This window comes from Ceratotherium simum, chromosome 18 (genome assembly GCF_057802395.1).
Source record: "Ceratotherium simum simum isolate JZ-2026a chromosome 18, ASM5780239v1, whole genome shotgun sequence".
Classification (NCBI taxonomy): domain Eukaryota; kingdom Metazoa; phylum Chordata; class Mammalia; order Perissodactyla; family Rhinocerotidae; genus Ceratotherium; species Ceratotherium simum.
The window spans coordinates 57,955,494-57,971,379 of NC_141917.1; the positions used below are offsets into that span (position 1 = coordinate 57,955,494).

The 15,886-nt window shown below is 52.5% G+C and overlaps 1 protein-coding gene across 7 annotated transcripts in view; it reads left to right on the forward strand.

Annotated features, from left to right (window-relative positions):
* The first annotated feature begins 233 nt into the window (after positions 1-233).
* MED26 (mediator complex subunit 26) overlaps positions 234-15,886 on the forward strand; it is a 51,520-nt gene continuing 35,867 nt past the window's right edge. The window contains exons 1-2 of one of the 7 annotated variants that reach the window (XM_087443638.1): positions 234-568; positions 3,524-3,866. Coding sequence is in view for 1 of the 7 variants with exons in the window: in XM_004422994.3 (XP_004423051.1) it covers positions 497-568 (72 nt within the window). In the remaining 6 variants the exon portion in view is untranslated. The other 6 variants (XM_087443642.1, XM_004422994.3, XM_087443639.1 and 3 more) reach the window with 6 other exon arrangements.

Here is a 15,886-nt window from a genome sequence, read left to right on the forward strand (position 1 = left end):
GTTGCCCCGCCTAACCGCCTCCCAACGGCTCCCTCGGCCGGGCGGTGGGGCGGGGCGGCGCGGCGGGTGAGTGCCCCTGTGCGCGCATGCGTGGAGGGGCGGGGCAGGGCCCGCGCGGGGCCCCGCCCCGGCCCGGCGTCTCTGCCCGCCCCATCTCCCAGCCTCCTCAGCGTGGCGCCGACGCTGCGTGCGGCGCGGGTTACCCAGAGTGCTCCGCGCAGGGGCAGCTCACTGGAGTTTGGTTCTCGAGGCGGCGGCAGTAGCGGCGGCGGCGGCTCCGGCGGCTCCTCCTCCTCCTCCTCTGGTGGCGGCGGCGCCCCGGGCCTGAGCCCCGGCCCCGGCTCCCCTCTCCGCCACCCCGCGCGCCCCTTCCTCCCCCGGCGCCGCGGGGAACATGAGGCTCCGGTCCCGGAGGCCGGCGAGTGAGTGACCCCCGTCCCCTGCCTCAGCCCGCCCGCCCGCTGGCCCGGCCTCTACCCCCCGCCTCGCCCAGGCAATGACAGCGGCTCCGGCGTCTCCGCAGCAGATCAGGGACCGGCTGCTGCAGGCCATCGACCCCCAGAGCAACGTAAGTACCCGCCGCTTGGGCCGGGACGGAGGCCGCGTGGGCCCGGGACCCTGCTTTTCCCCGGTGCCCCTCGTCCTTCGGGCTCCGAGAGACCTGCCCGACGCCCACCTCACCTTGAGGGCCACTGCCATCCCGGCCTCTCGCCCCCCGGGCCCGGGCCGGGGGAAGGTCGGGCAGCCCGGCGGCGCTTGGTACGTGAGGCCGAGGCTTCCGTGCGGCCTGGGTGGAGGGAGCAGACGGGAGGTGAGGCCAGAGCTTTTCCTCTCCTCCCGCTTCGGTTGTACGACCCTCGCTGCTCCTGACGGAGCCCCCCCGCCTCGCCCTCCCCCGGAGGCTCGCGACCCCCGGGAAGCCCTCCCGGCGCGGGGGAGGGGTGGGAGAAATGCTGTGAAGCAACTGGTGTCTGGGATATGACTCGGGGAGCCGGTGCCTCCCGTGTCTCGGCCTTCTGGGTGATCAGGGAAGCTCTCCTTCCCTCTTCTCCCGGCTGGAAGCACCTTTTTGGCTTCGGAAGGAAACCCCCCGGCGTGCTTTGCCCCTAGCCGGGTGCCCGGGGCGTGTGGAGAGTCCCCCTTGGTTCTGCTAGTCGACATGTCTTTTCCGGATCCCTCTTGGGGTCGCTGCCGACGAAAGATAATCTTGGGGAGGGTAGGATCCTTCCTGTTGCCTTTCTGAGCCTAAGTGTCCATTGCGTCTCTGACCAAGCCAGAGCCCCCTTGTTTAGCAGTGAATTAGAAATGATTGTTTTCTCTTCTGTTCCCCCATGAGCCCTCCTTCGGCTGTCTCTTCCCCCACCTGGAGGTCCCAGGCTGGTGCTTTGTGAGCTAGACGGTCAGGGTTAACCCCAGGGTGTCGCTTTCTCAGATGGCCCTCCACCGAGGCTACTGTTTGCAGAGGTATCTCCCCTGCCCCCCTCCGTGTGTGTAGGGGAAGACTCATCTTGTTTTCATATTTTTTCCAAAGGGTTGTTGGCAGTAGGGGTCATTTTCCCCTATGGCAGGAGCGGGTTGAGCAATAGGAAGATGCAGTGGCATCCAGGTATGAAGTGAGCCCCTGCATTTGCTGAGAGATCAGGAAGTGGCAGTTGGAATCTCTTTTTAATATGCTGGGGACGGAAGGAAAAACTGTCTTGGGCTTGGCCAGGTAACCCAGGTTTCTCTCACTGTAGGGGCTTTTGCTTTTCCTTTATGTGAGTTTGGCTAATTCCTCTTAGCATTATGCTTTGGCTTGGTATTTTTGGAATAATTCATGTTGGATTGTACAGTTTTGGTAGAAATTGAGGAGTTATGATCTTTATAAGGCTCTGATTTCTGTATCATAAGTAATTCTCTCATCCCTGGTCTTTAGTCCCCATTAAGATTGATTTGGTGGTAATTGTCTTTAACAAATGTTGTATACATTTTTGTTATGATTTTGGGGGTGGAGTAGGCACAAGCTATATAAAACCTTCCAGAATTTTTGCAGCAAGTGGTGCTGCTGTGGTGGCCAAAACTGAAACATTAGAGGATAAAACAAGTGATATGAAAAATATAGCATTGGCGACTTTTGTATCTTTTGTCCAGTCAGAGTATAATTTCTTGAATTCCATGTGCTTGCTTGCCTTCCAGAGAATCTGAGAGGTGCCTGAGATATTAGCACTGATCCTTAATGCCACCTAGGAGAGCTTTGGGATCAGGAGGCACTTTGACAGGCGGTCACAATGTTGTAGATTAGGTGGGGCAGTGACCTCCGAGGTTCCGGTGTTCTATAAGGCTGTAATCTAAAGGCTTCCTAGGAGTAGAGGAGGGAGAGGAGGATGACGGGCTGGCCAGAAGCAGGAGGAGGGAAGAAATCCAGTTTCGTGTATCTTGGCGCCTGGTGTGTGCAGAAACTTTACATTTATTTAAGCCCGTGATTGTGTTGCATGGGATGTAATTCATGTTTCATTTGGCTTCTTTTGGGGTTTCTAGTGATAGGTGTACGTTGAGTCCTACCTACTAACATAAGTGTGATGGATGGAATTGGGAAATTGTCTCTTTGAATATGTGCAGCAAGGAAAGTGCCTCTTCTAAATGCTGCCATTGTAAGCAACCACCGGTGAGCATTGTTACTAGCCATTTGACAGGAGCCTGGCTTGGAGCAAACCCCGTTATAGAAACTCAGCTGTGGCAGAATAGGTTGCTGGTGGAGATGGTACGACCGTTATGTCTGCGGTTTCTTACGAATGACCTGGGCTCAGGTGAGAGTGAGGTGGCTCCAACAAGGTGTTGCTGCCACACAGCTGCTCTCCTCTGCCTTGCCCAGTTATGAACTCGACTTCCGTATAGTTAGTTGACACATATTTAAGATGCTCGTGGAAAAAAAAAATGGGGACAGTGTTGAAGAGCCAACACTAAAATTAAACCTCTTCTGAGAGAAGCGACAGAATTGTGTCGTGTAATGCTTACCTTTATGGGCATGCAATTATGGTTAACAAACTTCGCTTTTGCTTGGTCAGGCAGCTGACCTAATATCCAGAAGTATCTAGAAAGTTGGGAGGTAACAAAGTAACCTTTACTGACCATCTCCTTGACAAAGAAGTTGTTAAGAGGAAAGTTGTTTCTGTGCTCTAAATTCTAGCCTGTGGAGTATTTGAATTTCTACAGCAGCAGGCTATAAATTATAATTTCTGCCAGCTCAGTAATAAAGTAAATCGTCTACACTCCTTTTCAAAAAGCAGCTAACAGTTTTTTGGAACGGTCTAAGCCTTCTCAGCACCCTGTATGTCAGCCCAGGGTGTTGAAAATCTCTCTGAAGAGCAATGTGCATGTTTGTTCCCGCTTAATCTTGCTTCATTATGAATGAAGGGCTGTGTCTTCTCCTGCCCAGAAATAAGTCAGTCCACCCAAGCCCAGTGTCCACTGCAAGTGAGTAGGTTCCCATTTGTATCAGACACTCATTGTTTCACCAAAGTTTGGCCTTTGTCTTCCTGACCAGAATGCAGGCTTCGTGAGCACGGTTCGCTTCTTGTCTTCTCTCTCGAGCAGAAGCATTCAGCGCATTCTCTAAGTGCTGATTCAACTGACTGAACCCGGGAATCCTACTTGGACCAAGGACTGAGGAGCTACAGTTGAGCCCTCTTTTACCAAAAAGCCCTCGTGACTGCTATATGCCCTGAAGTTCAGTCATGGAATATTCTAATGCAGAACTCTGTAGAACCGTGAGGGACGTGGATGTTCATCTGGCATCTGAGAAAAGGTCTGACTGGGAACGGTGGAGCAGGTACTGCATCCCCATGACGAGTTGAATAACAGCACAAGGCAGGCCCTGCTCAAGGCAGGTGAGTGTCCCTGTTTTCAGAGCAGGGAGAGGCCAGAGAAGGCACTGTGGGGAAGAGGGACTTGAACTTCCCCTAGACGTCTGTGTCAATGCCTGGTAGTGGTCAGGCTGTCCAGCAGGAAATCTCAGGAACTACTTTCGTCCTCACAGTTCTGGAGACATCAGATGCCAAGGGGAGGCGACCACAGGGCCTCTGCAGAGAGACACACACTAGAAGGATAATTTTCCCACCTAGGAACTTGAAGGTTAAGACACTGCTTAGCTTTGCAGGGCTGCGGGTTCCTCATCTGCAAACTGGGATTGGGAACTGGTGCGTGCGCCCCATAAAGCTCCTTCTAGATTCAGGGTTCAGATTCTGGAAGGGGCAGCAGAGGCTAACATTAATTGTTCTAGAAGTTTTCTCTTATAATGTAAGGTGCATTGTGTGAACATTCTAGAGTAACACAGTTCTGACAGAATTCCACACAGAGATACACGCTTTACATGATTTTGTGCAGCACTTTGACGGTGTCTCCTGCTTCTCCCCAACAGCCCTGTGAGGGAGGTGGGGTGAGCAGCTGGTCTCCCCTTCTGCAGGTGCAGAAGCCAACAGCATGACAGTGAGTGCTGTTCAGTGAGTGTCTCCTGTGGCCAGGAGAGAGCAAGATGGTTTTTTTCCTTCTTGACTTAATATGAGGTGGCTGCCCCAAAGTTATTAAGTGATGGTGTTTCCAACTCTAAATGCCACCACACTGCTCTCTAAGGTGGAGAGACGGCTTCAGAAGAGGCCCAAGAGGGCAGCGTTCTTTAGCTGGTAAGAAAAGATGTGGGGAGCTGCCTCTCTCCCACACAAGTTTATATGCAATTACACCTCGGGTTCGATTTACTTGTGATAGGTCTAACAGGCTGACCATATTAGACAGCCTGTCCTGGAAACATCCTAAGGTTTCTGTTGGGGACAGAATCCTAGGCCAGACCACACCATGGTGTGGCAACTGCCAACTGACGTGGAATTTTTCATGAGTCTTGTGTTCTGGCTTCGTTTCTGCTTCAAGATTACAGCACTATTGATGTTAACTTAAAACACCATTGATCCTGCAGAAAAGAGGACTCTCATACACGGTAAAATGGAAGACTGTTGGTTCTGATTCTCTCCAGTGTATTAGAGGATACGAAATCTAAACATGTGGACTCTGCCTGATCATGCTGGTTGCCTAAATTCCGTGACACTCCTTTATATGTGGCCAGGATATGTGAGGAGAGCAGTGTGGTGTCTTATGACTTTGGGAAACAGGTAGGTAACAATTATCAGGTGTGAAGCCAGGTGTAAGTCCTTGTTGTGATTTACTCTCTCCCTCCAAAAAAGGTGGCCTTTACATTCTGTCTTCACGCAGTTCTCCAAGTGGTCCTCAGAGGTGGCTTTAATCAGAGTGTGTTGGAGGTCACAGAGGCCTGGAGGACTGTCCAGGATCAGCCTGTGGGAAGGGGCTTTTGTCCTGATACAGATGTAAAAAGGCACTGTGGACACCTGGGCTCAAGACACAGCTGCGTGTGGCAGCACACGCACCTCAAGGGTGCCAAGCTCAGGGTTAGGTGAAGGAAGGGAGCTCGCCTCACCTGTGCCTCAATTTTGGTGTTCATGTGAGCGTCTTCTCAGACGGAGCCCCAGTTTAAGCAGAACCGAGTCCCAGCCTGGTCTCTAGGTGACTACAGTCCAGTGGATGGGTCTCCCACCCAACCCCTCACTGTAAACAACCTTCTGGAAGCTGGGGGCTTTTTCTCTTGTCAGCTGAAGATGTGCTTTTTATTTTTGTTCGTGGTGGTAGGCTGTCCTGAGTCCACTTGGTCCCTTTGCAGCCCCCTAGCTGGTTGTCAGAATGGGTGACTGAGTTTGTGGCTCAGCGGGTCGTTGTAGAGGCAGTGCGTTTTCAGTCGGGCCTTGCGAGTGCCCACGCTCAGAGCCCCCCTTCTGAAACTGCTGCTTTGCACTCGCAGAGCACACGTGTAGAGCTGAGCAAGTGTTGACATAGGGATTCCATGAACTGGGGAGCATTTCCTGAGTAAGGAAGACCTACCAATGTTCTGCATGCTGTGTTTAAAAGTCCTCTCTGAATGAATTCCAGGTCTTGGGAGGCAGTGCCACTTACATCTCAATCACCAACTGACACTCGTTTATGGAGAAATATGATGAAACTGAAAAAAGTGGCTCAGCAGTTCACTAAACATTTCTAGCAAGTGCTTATGGTGTTGGGTGCGGCGGGTGCAGACCTGGAGATGCCCAGCCGCTGCCTTGCGGGGCCTGGGCAAGTGTGGAGTGTGCACATGGGTGATCTCGGGTGGGGTGGGGGAACAGTGGTCGGGGTGACAGCTGTTAGGGCCAGGTGGAACAGTTCTTCATGTCTTACTCAAAGATAGTTCAGAATTCTTAAGAACGTGAAGTGGCTGTCTAGAATACTTCATCATTTGAGTTTTCAGAATGAAAAGTTTTACAGTCAGGTGCGGGAAGTCAGTTCTTGGTTGTCTCTGACCTGAGGGAATGGAGAGTTTGGCGGAATAGCTGGCAAATCCTTGGATGGTTTGCCCTCTCAGCAATGGGATGGGAAGGGGGCAGGTGTCAGGCTCTTTGAGGGCCTGGGGGCTGGTTTTAAGTATTCGAAGTGCTGTTGTATCCCTGGGGTTCCATTTGCTCTGTGTGGCCTTCGGAGGCAAACTTAGGAGGGGGAATGCAAGGAGTTCCTGGGAGGTGGGCTCTGCTGCGCTCAGGGGAGCTCTTGATTATTGGCAGAGCTGGCTAGAGACAGTCCAGGGCCCCCATGCCAGGTGGGTGTGCAGAGACGTCCAGGCCCTCCTTCTGGACCCGTAGACTCCTGACCTTTGAGTTCCTGGAGGTTCTGTGATTGTGTGGAGCCCATTAAAAAGAAGGGTCATGTCAGGTGATGGTTAAAAGCCTTCGAATGTTCCTGCGGCTGCCACGAAGTTTCCTGTATTCATCCACTGGAGGCTGTAACAGGAACAGCTGCCGTTTCCTGAGCACTTAGCAGGTGTGAGGTATGGTGTGGAGCACTTTGGATCCCAGTTGGTTCCCTGAACTATTCCTAGGGGTGGATGCTCCATCTTCATTTGAGAGGAGGGCAGAGATTAAGTGATCTGTCCAGTCTCGCAGAGGAGGCTATTGGAAGCTCTGGGCCCAAACCCAGTGCTGGTTGGCTCAGAAGCCAGTGGGCTTAATGACACCAATCGCCTGCCTCCCACATAAGCAGTGCCCAGCGTGAAAGGTGAGCCCCAGTACATCTGAGATGCAACCTCACAAACACAAAGTGTTTTTAATTTCTATTTCCTCCCAGTTTCTACAACCTTTCCTTCCTTAAAATCTTCTAGCCTAGTGGCTGCTAACCTTTTTGCGTGTCAGGATCCATTTTTATGATCAGAAACATTCAGGAACTTCCACATAATGACAAATGTACTTTGAGTAGCTGTTTTTTGAGAAAGTTCAAGGACAGAAGCTACTCCTAATCTAGTGATGCTTTGAAATGAAGTTATGTCATGTCATCAAAATAGCATCTGCTGAAATCTGCAAGCTGATCTTAGTTGTATGTGTGTGACACCTAGGATCGGACCCTCTGCATCACCGCTGTTTGGGGCCCCCTGTCAGCCCTACTGCTCTCCCTTTTCTAGAAACCTTTCCTGTTTTAATCCAAGACAGTCTCCCTCCGGCACCATACATAACTTAAAAACCCTGCATTCCGGTTGATAACAGGTCTTGTGGATCGAGTTTTCAATGGGATTGCAAGCTCCTTAGTAGCGGAGCATGCGTTGCTCCCCATGTATCTAAAACTTCCACAGCAGGTGGGTGCTCAGATGCTTGTTGATCTTCCTGTGAAGAGGGCTGATCTTAGGAACTGGCTGTCAGCACTTACTGAGCAGGTACTGGATGCTGGCACTTTTCAGCACTTAGCATGTGTTCAAAACTCCCTTAATCTGTACAGCAACCCAGGGAGGCAGGTGCTCATGTGGAAACTGAGGCTTAGGGGGCACACTGCTGGAAGGGATTGTGCTGGGATTGGAACCCACCCCCTAGTCTTCACCCACCTGCCATTGCCTTCCATGTCACCTGAGAGAGCAACATGGGTACAAGGCAGGCACTTCACTCTCCTGCCTGGGTCTGGATCTTTTCACCAGATTCATCTGTGGGCTCTTTTTATGCAAGGCGGGAGGAGAGTTGTACCTAAAATGCTTTATGCTTTCTCTTGAACTGGCTGAGGAGAAGGCAAGAGGCATTTGTTCCTTTTTGTTTCAGGCATTTTTCACCCCTGACAGAGAAAGGATGGCTCTTGTCTTAGATCCCTGCCTGTTCATGGTCCCTGGAGATACTGTTCAAATGATGCTTTGGGACCCTTTGGCCTCTTTTGGTCGTGTGACAAACCAGACCCTTCCTGGACACCCCTTTCCCCTGGGTTTCATTCGTCAGGGCCAGAAAGTGGGTGATGCTTTCTCCAGGCTACACCCTGTGGTGGGGCAGCCTTATGGCTGCTCTGGAGATCCCAGTCACTCGTCTGCTGTGTGCCTAGAGGAATTTCATAGATGGCTGGCCTTGATTCTGTGGCAGGAGGTGCTGGGGTGCAGGTGTCAGCAGTCAGGTGAGTTACTGATGGAGGAGTAGATATGCAGGACCATGGCTCACATTGAGAGCCCAGAAGGTGGCCTAGCAGCCATCCTCCAGGTGCTGGTGGCCCCACTGCCCTGCTCCTGCCTTCATCTCCATCCCTTACCCACACCTCTGGTCATACTTGGCTCAGGGCAGCCTTCTGACCCACCAAGCTGGTGGGTCTGCCTGCACACACTGGGGGCTGGGTGGTTCTTGTACCCTAGATGACTTATTTTGATATCCCCTCCCTGCCATTCCAGCTTAGCTCTCTTGACCCCTCTTGCCATCCGATCCCTGGCCCAGCTCTGGTTGGAGTGTGGGGCGGTGGCCACATCCTCTTTCCCCCAGGTGATCCCCAAGGTAGCTAACTTGAGGTAGTTTCTTAAGGCCAGCCCTCCCAGAAGTCACTTCCGGTAGACACTTCCCAACTTTATTTACCCCCTCAGTGCATCTTGCATGTGTGCTGGGCAAGCAGTTGTCAGGCTGGCTTTTTAGTGCTGTCTGAGGGGGTCACGTGACACTGACGTGTAGGTGTGTAAAATAGCCATGTACTCTTTCCGCTGATTGTTTCACGTTGTTTCCTTCAAGTGTTCGGTTAGGTAGTTGCCAGCAGAGCACCTGTCTTCTACTTCCTTTACTAATTCTGTTGGCTGGTCTCCCCCAGAGGGAGGGGAGCACTGTGCTCCTGACAGGCGCTTAAACAAGGGTGCTGATTGTCTCGTGTCACTCAAAGACTCAGAGGTGGGTCTGTTCTTAGGTGAGGACCTGGCTTTGCTCCATCTCTCTGTTCTGCCTTTTGTGGTGTTACCTTCACACAGTGGGGTGTCTTCCCCCCAGCCCCTGGACCTTCAGGATTTACCCTCATTGACCATCATCCAAGGGGAGAAAGAGACGGTGACTCTTTACCAGAGGCCCCAGCAGACATTTCCTTTGCCTTCTCTTTGATGGAATTGGCAGGCTATGTTGGTTGGTTGACCCCTAAACCTGGGCATGGTGTTAGTTCCACCCAGCCAGACCCAGAATAAAGGGGATGCCTCCAGGAAACATCAGAGTCCTGTTGATGGGAGAAGGGGGTAGTGGGACAGGGAGCAAGCTGACAGTGTCCCCTGGTGCGTGCTGGTTTCATGACCTCTTTAATGTGAAAGTGCCATCATGTAGTTGGCCTTAGTGCTGGGCCTGGGAGACTTGGGTCCAGATGATAGAATGGGCGTAACTGAAATGTAAGGTCCGGAGTAAGCAATGCTGGTTTGGATAGTGTGAGGTTGCAGCATGGGGTTCTGAGTACCCACTCCTCCTGGTTGACCCCACAGACTCTGATTTGCCTGGAGTCACACTTGGGTACCTTACTGTTACAGGGTGTCAGGTTGCAGCTTCTGAGCCCATCCTGGGCTGAGGAGGACTTCAGGAGAGCCTGTCACAGCACTGCTGCTTCTCCAGTCCCCATCATCTCTCCTGTGCAGCAGTACCTCCTGGACCCCACCCAGGCAGGGGGAAGTGGCACAGTCCAGGAGGCCCAGACCCACCCAGGCCCCCTGTAGTCATGAGGAGGCAGCGCCCATGACCCGGGCAAGAGCCGAGTTCCCCAGATGTCTGTCCTCTTGGCTCAGAGGCACTGACAGGCCCTGGATGGGGACTGGGAGGTCTAGTCGCATCTGATTGTCCTGCCCATTTCCTCTTGTCTGTCCCCTCCCTCTGGTTAAGCTGGGTAACCGGAAACTGGTACCTGCATTTCCGGGCCTGGCTTCTTCCCCTTTGATTAACTGAGAGGGATGGGGTCAGGTGATCTTTGTGGCCTCCTCCATTTTTCCCTCCCTGTGTTTATAAGGGTCTCTCAGCAAGACCTGAAGTTGGTGAGGTCTGTTCCCTCTTTGCTGGATGCTGGCAGCCTGGCAGTGACAGAAGTGGACTACGTTAAATTTTAGGCGCAATCGGAGCAGAAAAGGTTTGTGAATGGGTATTTCACTTTCACTTCTATTTTAAAGGAGCTTCTCAAGCATTTAAAGTTCTCACTTTGAAGGCTGGTCGACAAGCCAGTGCTGCTTCTGAGTGCAAGAGCCCAGCTTTCACCAAAGGGCAGAAGCATCACCCTCCAGGTGTTTTGTGAGCTCTGCTGCTTTTGCTTGCAACCTTTCCCCCTCCTCCCATCACTGAGTCAGCCTGCTGTTTGGGATTGAAATTGAGATGGGAGAACTGAGAGGGAAACTGTATGTTCTGTTTTTTATCCTCGGCACTGTGTGTGTTTGTTTGTGTGTCTGCCTGCCTGTCTGTCTTGTGTATAGACTTCTTCCACGTGATGGGAAACACAGCAGCTCTGGATTGTGACTTCTTGAAGGCTAGGCCACTGAAGACGAAGGAATTCTCTCACTTGCTTCCAGTGCGGAAGCTCCTGGAGAAGCACTCCACTCAGCCCGGCGGTGGGGTGAAGGGGCCTCGTAAGAAAATGGCAGTGCCCGCAGGAAGTCGGGGAGGAGCTTGCAGAAGCAGGGTCTGCTGTGCAGACACAAGCCACAGGTGCTCCGGACTGCTGTAGCCTTCCTATGTGGCAGGATGAAAATGGTGAGGGCCCTCATCTGGGGTGGGGATCGGAGCTGTCTTAGGGTTTCTGGTGAACCTGCTTTTCAGCTCCACTCGGAGTTAGGGGAGTGGACACCTGCTCATTGCCCTGGGATTGATGCTCCTCTGTTAGGAGTACAGTGGACATGGTTTTCTATCCTGTCCGGTGGTGGGCTCCCCCAAATTGGGAAGTAGGAAGGGGCATCATCTGCTTTGTAAGATGAGCTGACCTTGGGCACAAGGATGCACTTGTGTTTGTCACTCCAGGCTCTCTTCCTGGGTCACCATGCTCTCCTCGGTGCCCACCACAGGGTCAGCACTGAAATGCACCCCCGCAGGAATGAACGAGGCCTGAGGCCCAACACTGAGCAGTGCCCATCATCCTCCAGGGCCTTTGCACCTTGCTGTATCAGCCTGTCCATTCTCTCTAGACCCCCTACACGCAGTGCCTCTTTCTCCTGAGCATTTGGCTCTGCCCTGCACTGTTCAGCCCGTCTGCCTTCAAGGCTTTCCCCAGGGGTCTCAGAACCATGGCTTCAGCAGCGCCTGGACCCTAGCTCTCCAGCTGACTGCTGTCTTAGATGTGCGAGCAGCCCAGTCCAAAGCGGATGCACCTTCTTTCCTCCTGCCTTTGACGTGCTGCTTTGTATCACTTGTATCTGGTGTTGCCGTGGGCTACTCAGAGTAGCCCTGGGGTCCCACACCCATGGTAACCCCCTTCCTGCCAATGGGATCTCCACGGACGTCTAGCACAGTCGCTTACCAGCCAGTCTCCTGCCTCCTGCTCTCTCCTCCCTACTGGCCACAGAGTGAGTGCCTGAAAACACGGACTGGGATGTTGCATCTCATCTGTTGGGGCCGAATGGCTGACTGGAAAAAGGCTGAGTTTTTTAGGTGACATATACTGGAGAAGACAGTCTTTCTGTGGGTGGAAAATGGGCTTTGTCGTTGGGCAGAACTGAGTTGAATCTTGACTCTGCTCTTCACCATGCAGCCTTGGATGAGCTTAGGTTTGCAGCATTAGTTTTCTCAGGAGAATGTGCATACACTGCTTAGGAAGGCTGTTGAGAATGGGGCGAATGGGACGTGGCCCTGGACCTGAAGCGTCCTGGGTGCTGACATGCGTGGTAGCTAACAGTTCACAGGCTTGGTGGTGGGTAGCCCATCCAGCTCCCATTCCCTTCCTGCCCTTCCCTCTCTCTGGTCCGTGCCCATTGGATGGTTAGTGACTAGGGACTAGCCAATCATGGGGCTGCATCTTCCTGGCCAGTGATTGGTTCAAGGGTGGGCCTGTGACCCAATCAAAGCCTGTGCAAGTTTTAGCCCTTTGCTGGGGTAATTGGGGGAAACTTGAATGGGAGAGGGTATGAGCAGGTTGCCGCTGGGGTCTGCTGCCTGCGGACGGCCTGCCCAAGAGTGAGACCAGCCCAGAAGTGTGGGGAGGACTAAGTTACCATGGCCTGGCTGGCCCAAGGTGAGCCCTGCCCTGAACTTTTCAGCTAGGTGAGCCAGTGGCTTCTTTTCTTGATGAAGCCCATTTGAGATGGCTTTTCTGTCTCTTGCAGTCAAGAGAGTGTAGACAGAATCAGCCAAGCACGTTGTGCCTCAGCCACCAGCTCAGGTGTGCTCTCCCTGCCTGCTCCTGACCTGCTTGTGCACCCCAACCTAGATGGCCCTCCCTCCCTCTTTCCTTCCCTTTCTATCTGCCTCTCTGGGCTCTGGGCCGAGGGGGTCTCCTCCAGAAAGGCCAGTGCCAGCTGTCCCAGGAGCACTGTCTCCTGCCTGTTCCTGGCATCCTGGTCTGATCTTTCCCACAGCACCTTTAACCTGTCTGACATGCCTGTGGTGCCCGCCCCCCCACCCCCTTGGTTCTTTTCTTGCCTGTGCATAGTGAGCCCGTTCATTCTGTTAGGGTTAGTAACTAGTTTATGAATGAATGCGGGTCCATCTCTGATGTCAAGCTGTGGATGAGCACAAGTAGTGCCTACCCTGGGAGGACTGAGTTGGGTTTGGGGTAAGAGCTCAGGTTTGGTGGGGCCTGGGCAGAGCAGCTGCTCACTCACGAGTAGTGGGGTTGGGTAGCTGGTTCCCTGGAGGACGCCTTAGCTCCTGCAATGGCTGCTTGGCCCTCTCTGGACCTCAGCCCTTTAGGGTCCTCCTGTGGTGCTTGGGTTCTCTTGGAGCCACTGTGGTATGGTCAGCCCTTGGGCGCTGAGCCTGCCCCATGTGTGTCGCTCAGTTCTAGGGAGTCCAGGGCTTCTAGAGGCTGGCAACGGGACACAGGAAAGGGGCGGGGTGGGCAACTCTAGGTGTTGCAGCACTTGCTTAGCCCACCTCAGTGGCGTGGCAAACCCCTCTGGCCCAGCCCCACAGGAGTGCACGGGCCTCCTCCCTCCCACAGGCCAGGCCTGGGCCAGGACTCCCCCTAGCAAGGGATACTGAACCCTGAACCCCAGCTGTGCTGTGAGAGCAGCAGCTTCAGGTCCTGTTCCGTTGCTTGTACTTGGGTGGCCTCGGGGCAAATCACTTAATGTCCCTGAGCCTCAGTCTCTTCATCTGTGACATGGGGCTATTGGTGCCATCACCTGGTGCTGTTGTCCTGAGGGGCTGAGCATGTCGGGTGCCTGGTACAGTGCCTGGCTTCTGTTTAGTCACCAAGATGACCATGGGGGAGCTGGTACTATCTCTGTTACAGGTGAAGAAGAGTGAGAGAGGTTGTCCTTGCCCAAGGCCATGCAACTGGACGGAGCTGAAAGGGGATTGTAATCCTATCAGTGGGCAATAGACCTGTAGGTGGAGTTCAGCCTGGAGGGGCTGGATCTCATTCAATCTAGTGACCGACTGTACTTAACAGATCAACTGCTCAGTGTCTTTTGGTATCATCTTCATAAGGGTTATCTCCCCTCAGGGCCTTTATCCTTGGGCCATAATGATTAGGAGGACCACAGCATCAACTCCTAATGTGTGCTCAGTATGTGCCAGGTATTGCCCCATTTTATAGATGAGGCTGAGGTTTAGTGAGGGTAAGTAGCTGGTCACCACACAGCTGACCTCAGGGCTTTTGCTCTCATCATGAGGCAGCAGTGCGCCCACTGCAGAGAGGAGAGGGGTGCAAGAATCCCTGCGGAGCTCTTCCTTCCAGAGTGCTGCGTGCTGATGGAGATGGTCTCTATCTGCACTGGTCAGAATGGTGGCTGTGAGTCACGTGTAGATAATGAGCACCTAAATGTATGGCTGGGACTGAGTTATGAATTTCGATTTACTTCTAATGCCCACCTGAATCAGACAGCGCACTTCTAGGGCCTGGGATTAGTTGTGCTTTGGGTGAGAGCTCAGGTGGTGCTGTCTTGTTCCACATGGGACGTGGGGGAGGAGGTTGTGCAAGGGCTGGCATGGGGATGCATGAAGGGGCTCCCAGCCCTTCCCCAGCCAGACAGCTCTGGTTTCTCCGATGTTTCTGGAGCCTCGGAGCCATTTCAGCTCCATTCGTGAGGTCTGGTCTTGTGAAGAAAGCCTTCTTCTCATATCTTAAGTGTAGGTTGATGAATGCGATTAACAACCGACTAGAAATCCTCTGAGCCTCCCCCCCCCAAATAAAAAGAAAGATGGACAGATGGACAGACAGAAAGAAGGAAAGGAAAAAAAGTATTTCATATGCAAGGGTTTTGGAGTTAGACCTGGGTTCAAATCTCTACAGCTCTGTCTCTGAGATTTTGGTTCTTGGACAAATCACATCAAGTGTTTGCTGTCAATCTGTCAAATTTACTGTTGTCTATAAAGTAAGGACAAGCCCTACCCTGCTGAAGGGTCGATATTGCCCGAAGGGAAACTGCTGGGTACATGGTAGGCACTGAACACATATAGCCCCCTCCCCACTTTTCCGGGGGTAAAGGCAGGGCAGTTATCCCCCTGGGTGAGTTTGTAGGTATTTAACTTTGGTTTTCACAGATGCTGTTGTTTCTCAAAGATAGTCTTCTCTTTAGTGTGAGCAGTGAGCAGTTACCAGACAACATTGCATAATTTTACACATTTCTAAAAGCTCCCTGGGGGGAAAGCAGGAAGAAATTGGTTGTAGAACAAAATCTCAGCCTTGTAGAAGGAAAGGCACAGTTCTTTGGAAGAGGTGCTGGGTGGGAACTCCCAATCAGGCTTAAAACCTGCCTGAACTATTCCGGACCCCTCTGCACTGCGGTGGCAGATGGAGGTGGTCAAAATCCATTTGGGGGCAACTGCCTTTAGGAAGCAGTGTCCTTTCTGAATGGAGAACAGACTCAGAACTAACAATGGTGAGATCTCAGAGACATCACCAGAAAGAGAAAGGTTGATGTAATTAATAATAAGAAAATAACACCTTGTCCTCAAACATGTGGGAAGAATGGCATTGGTAGGTAGTCAGAACTGGGCATTAAGCTGGCCTGTTGCTATTTTATACCTCCTAGCCTATCTCCCTCACCACCCTGCTGGCGGGATCCAGGAGCTACTTCATACTTCACCCTTATGGAAAGTATTTATGTAGCAAGAGGCATAGCTCTGTTCACGTCCTTTAATCTAGTCATTTTACTCTTGGAAATTAATATATTTACAGATACATGATGATTTTTTATAATTTTATTTAATTATTTATTTATTTTCCCCCAAAGCCCCAGTAGATAGTTGTATGTCATAGCTGCACATCCTTCTAGTTGCTGTATGTGGGACGCGGCCTCAGTGTGGCCGGAGAAGCGGTGCATCGGTGCGCGCCCGGGATCCGAACCCAGGCCGCCAGGAGCGTAGCGCGTGCACCTAACCGCTAAGCCACGGGGCCAGCCTGATACATGATGATTTTTAACAACCATGTTAATGGA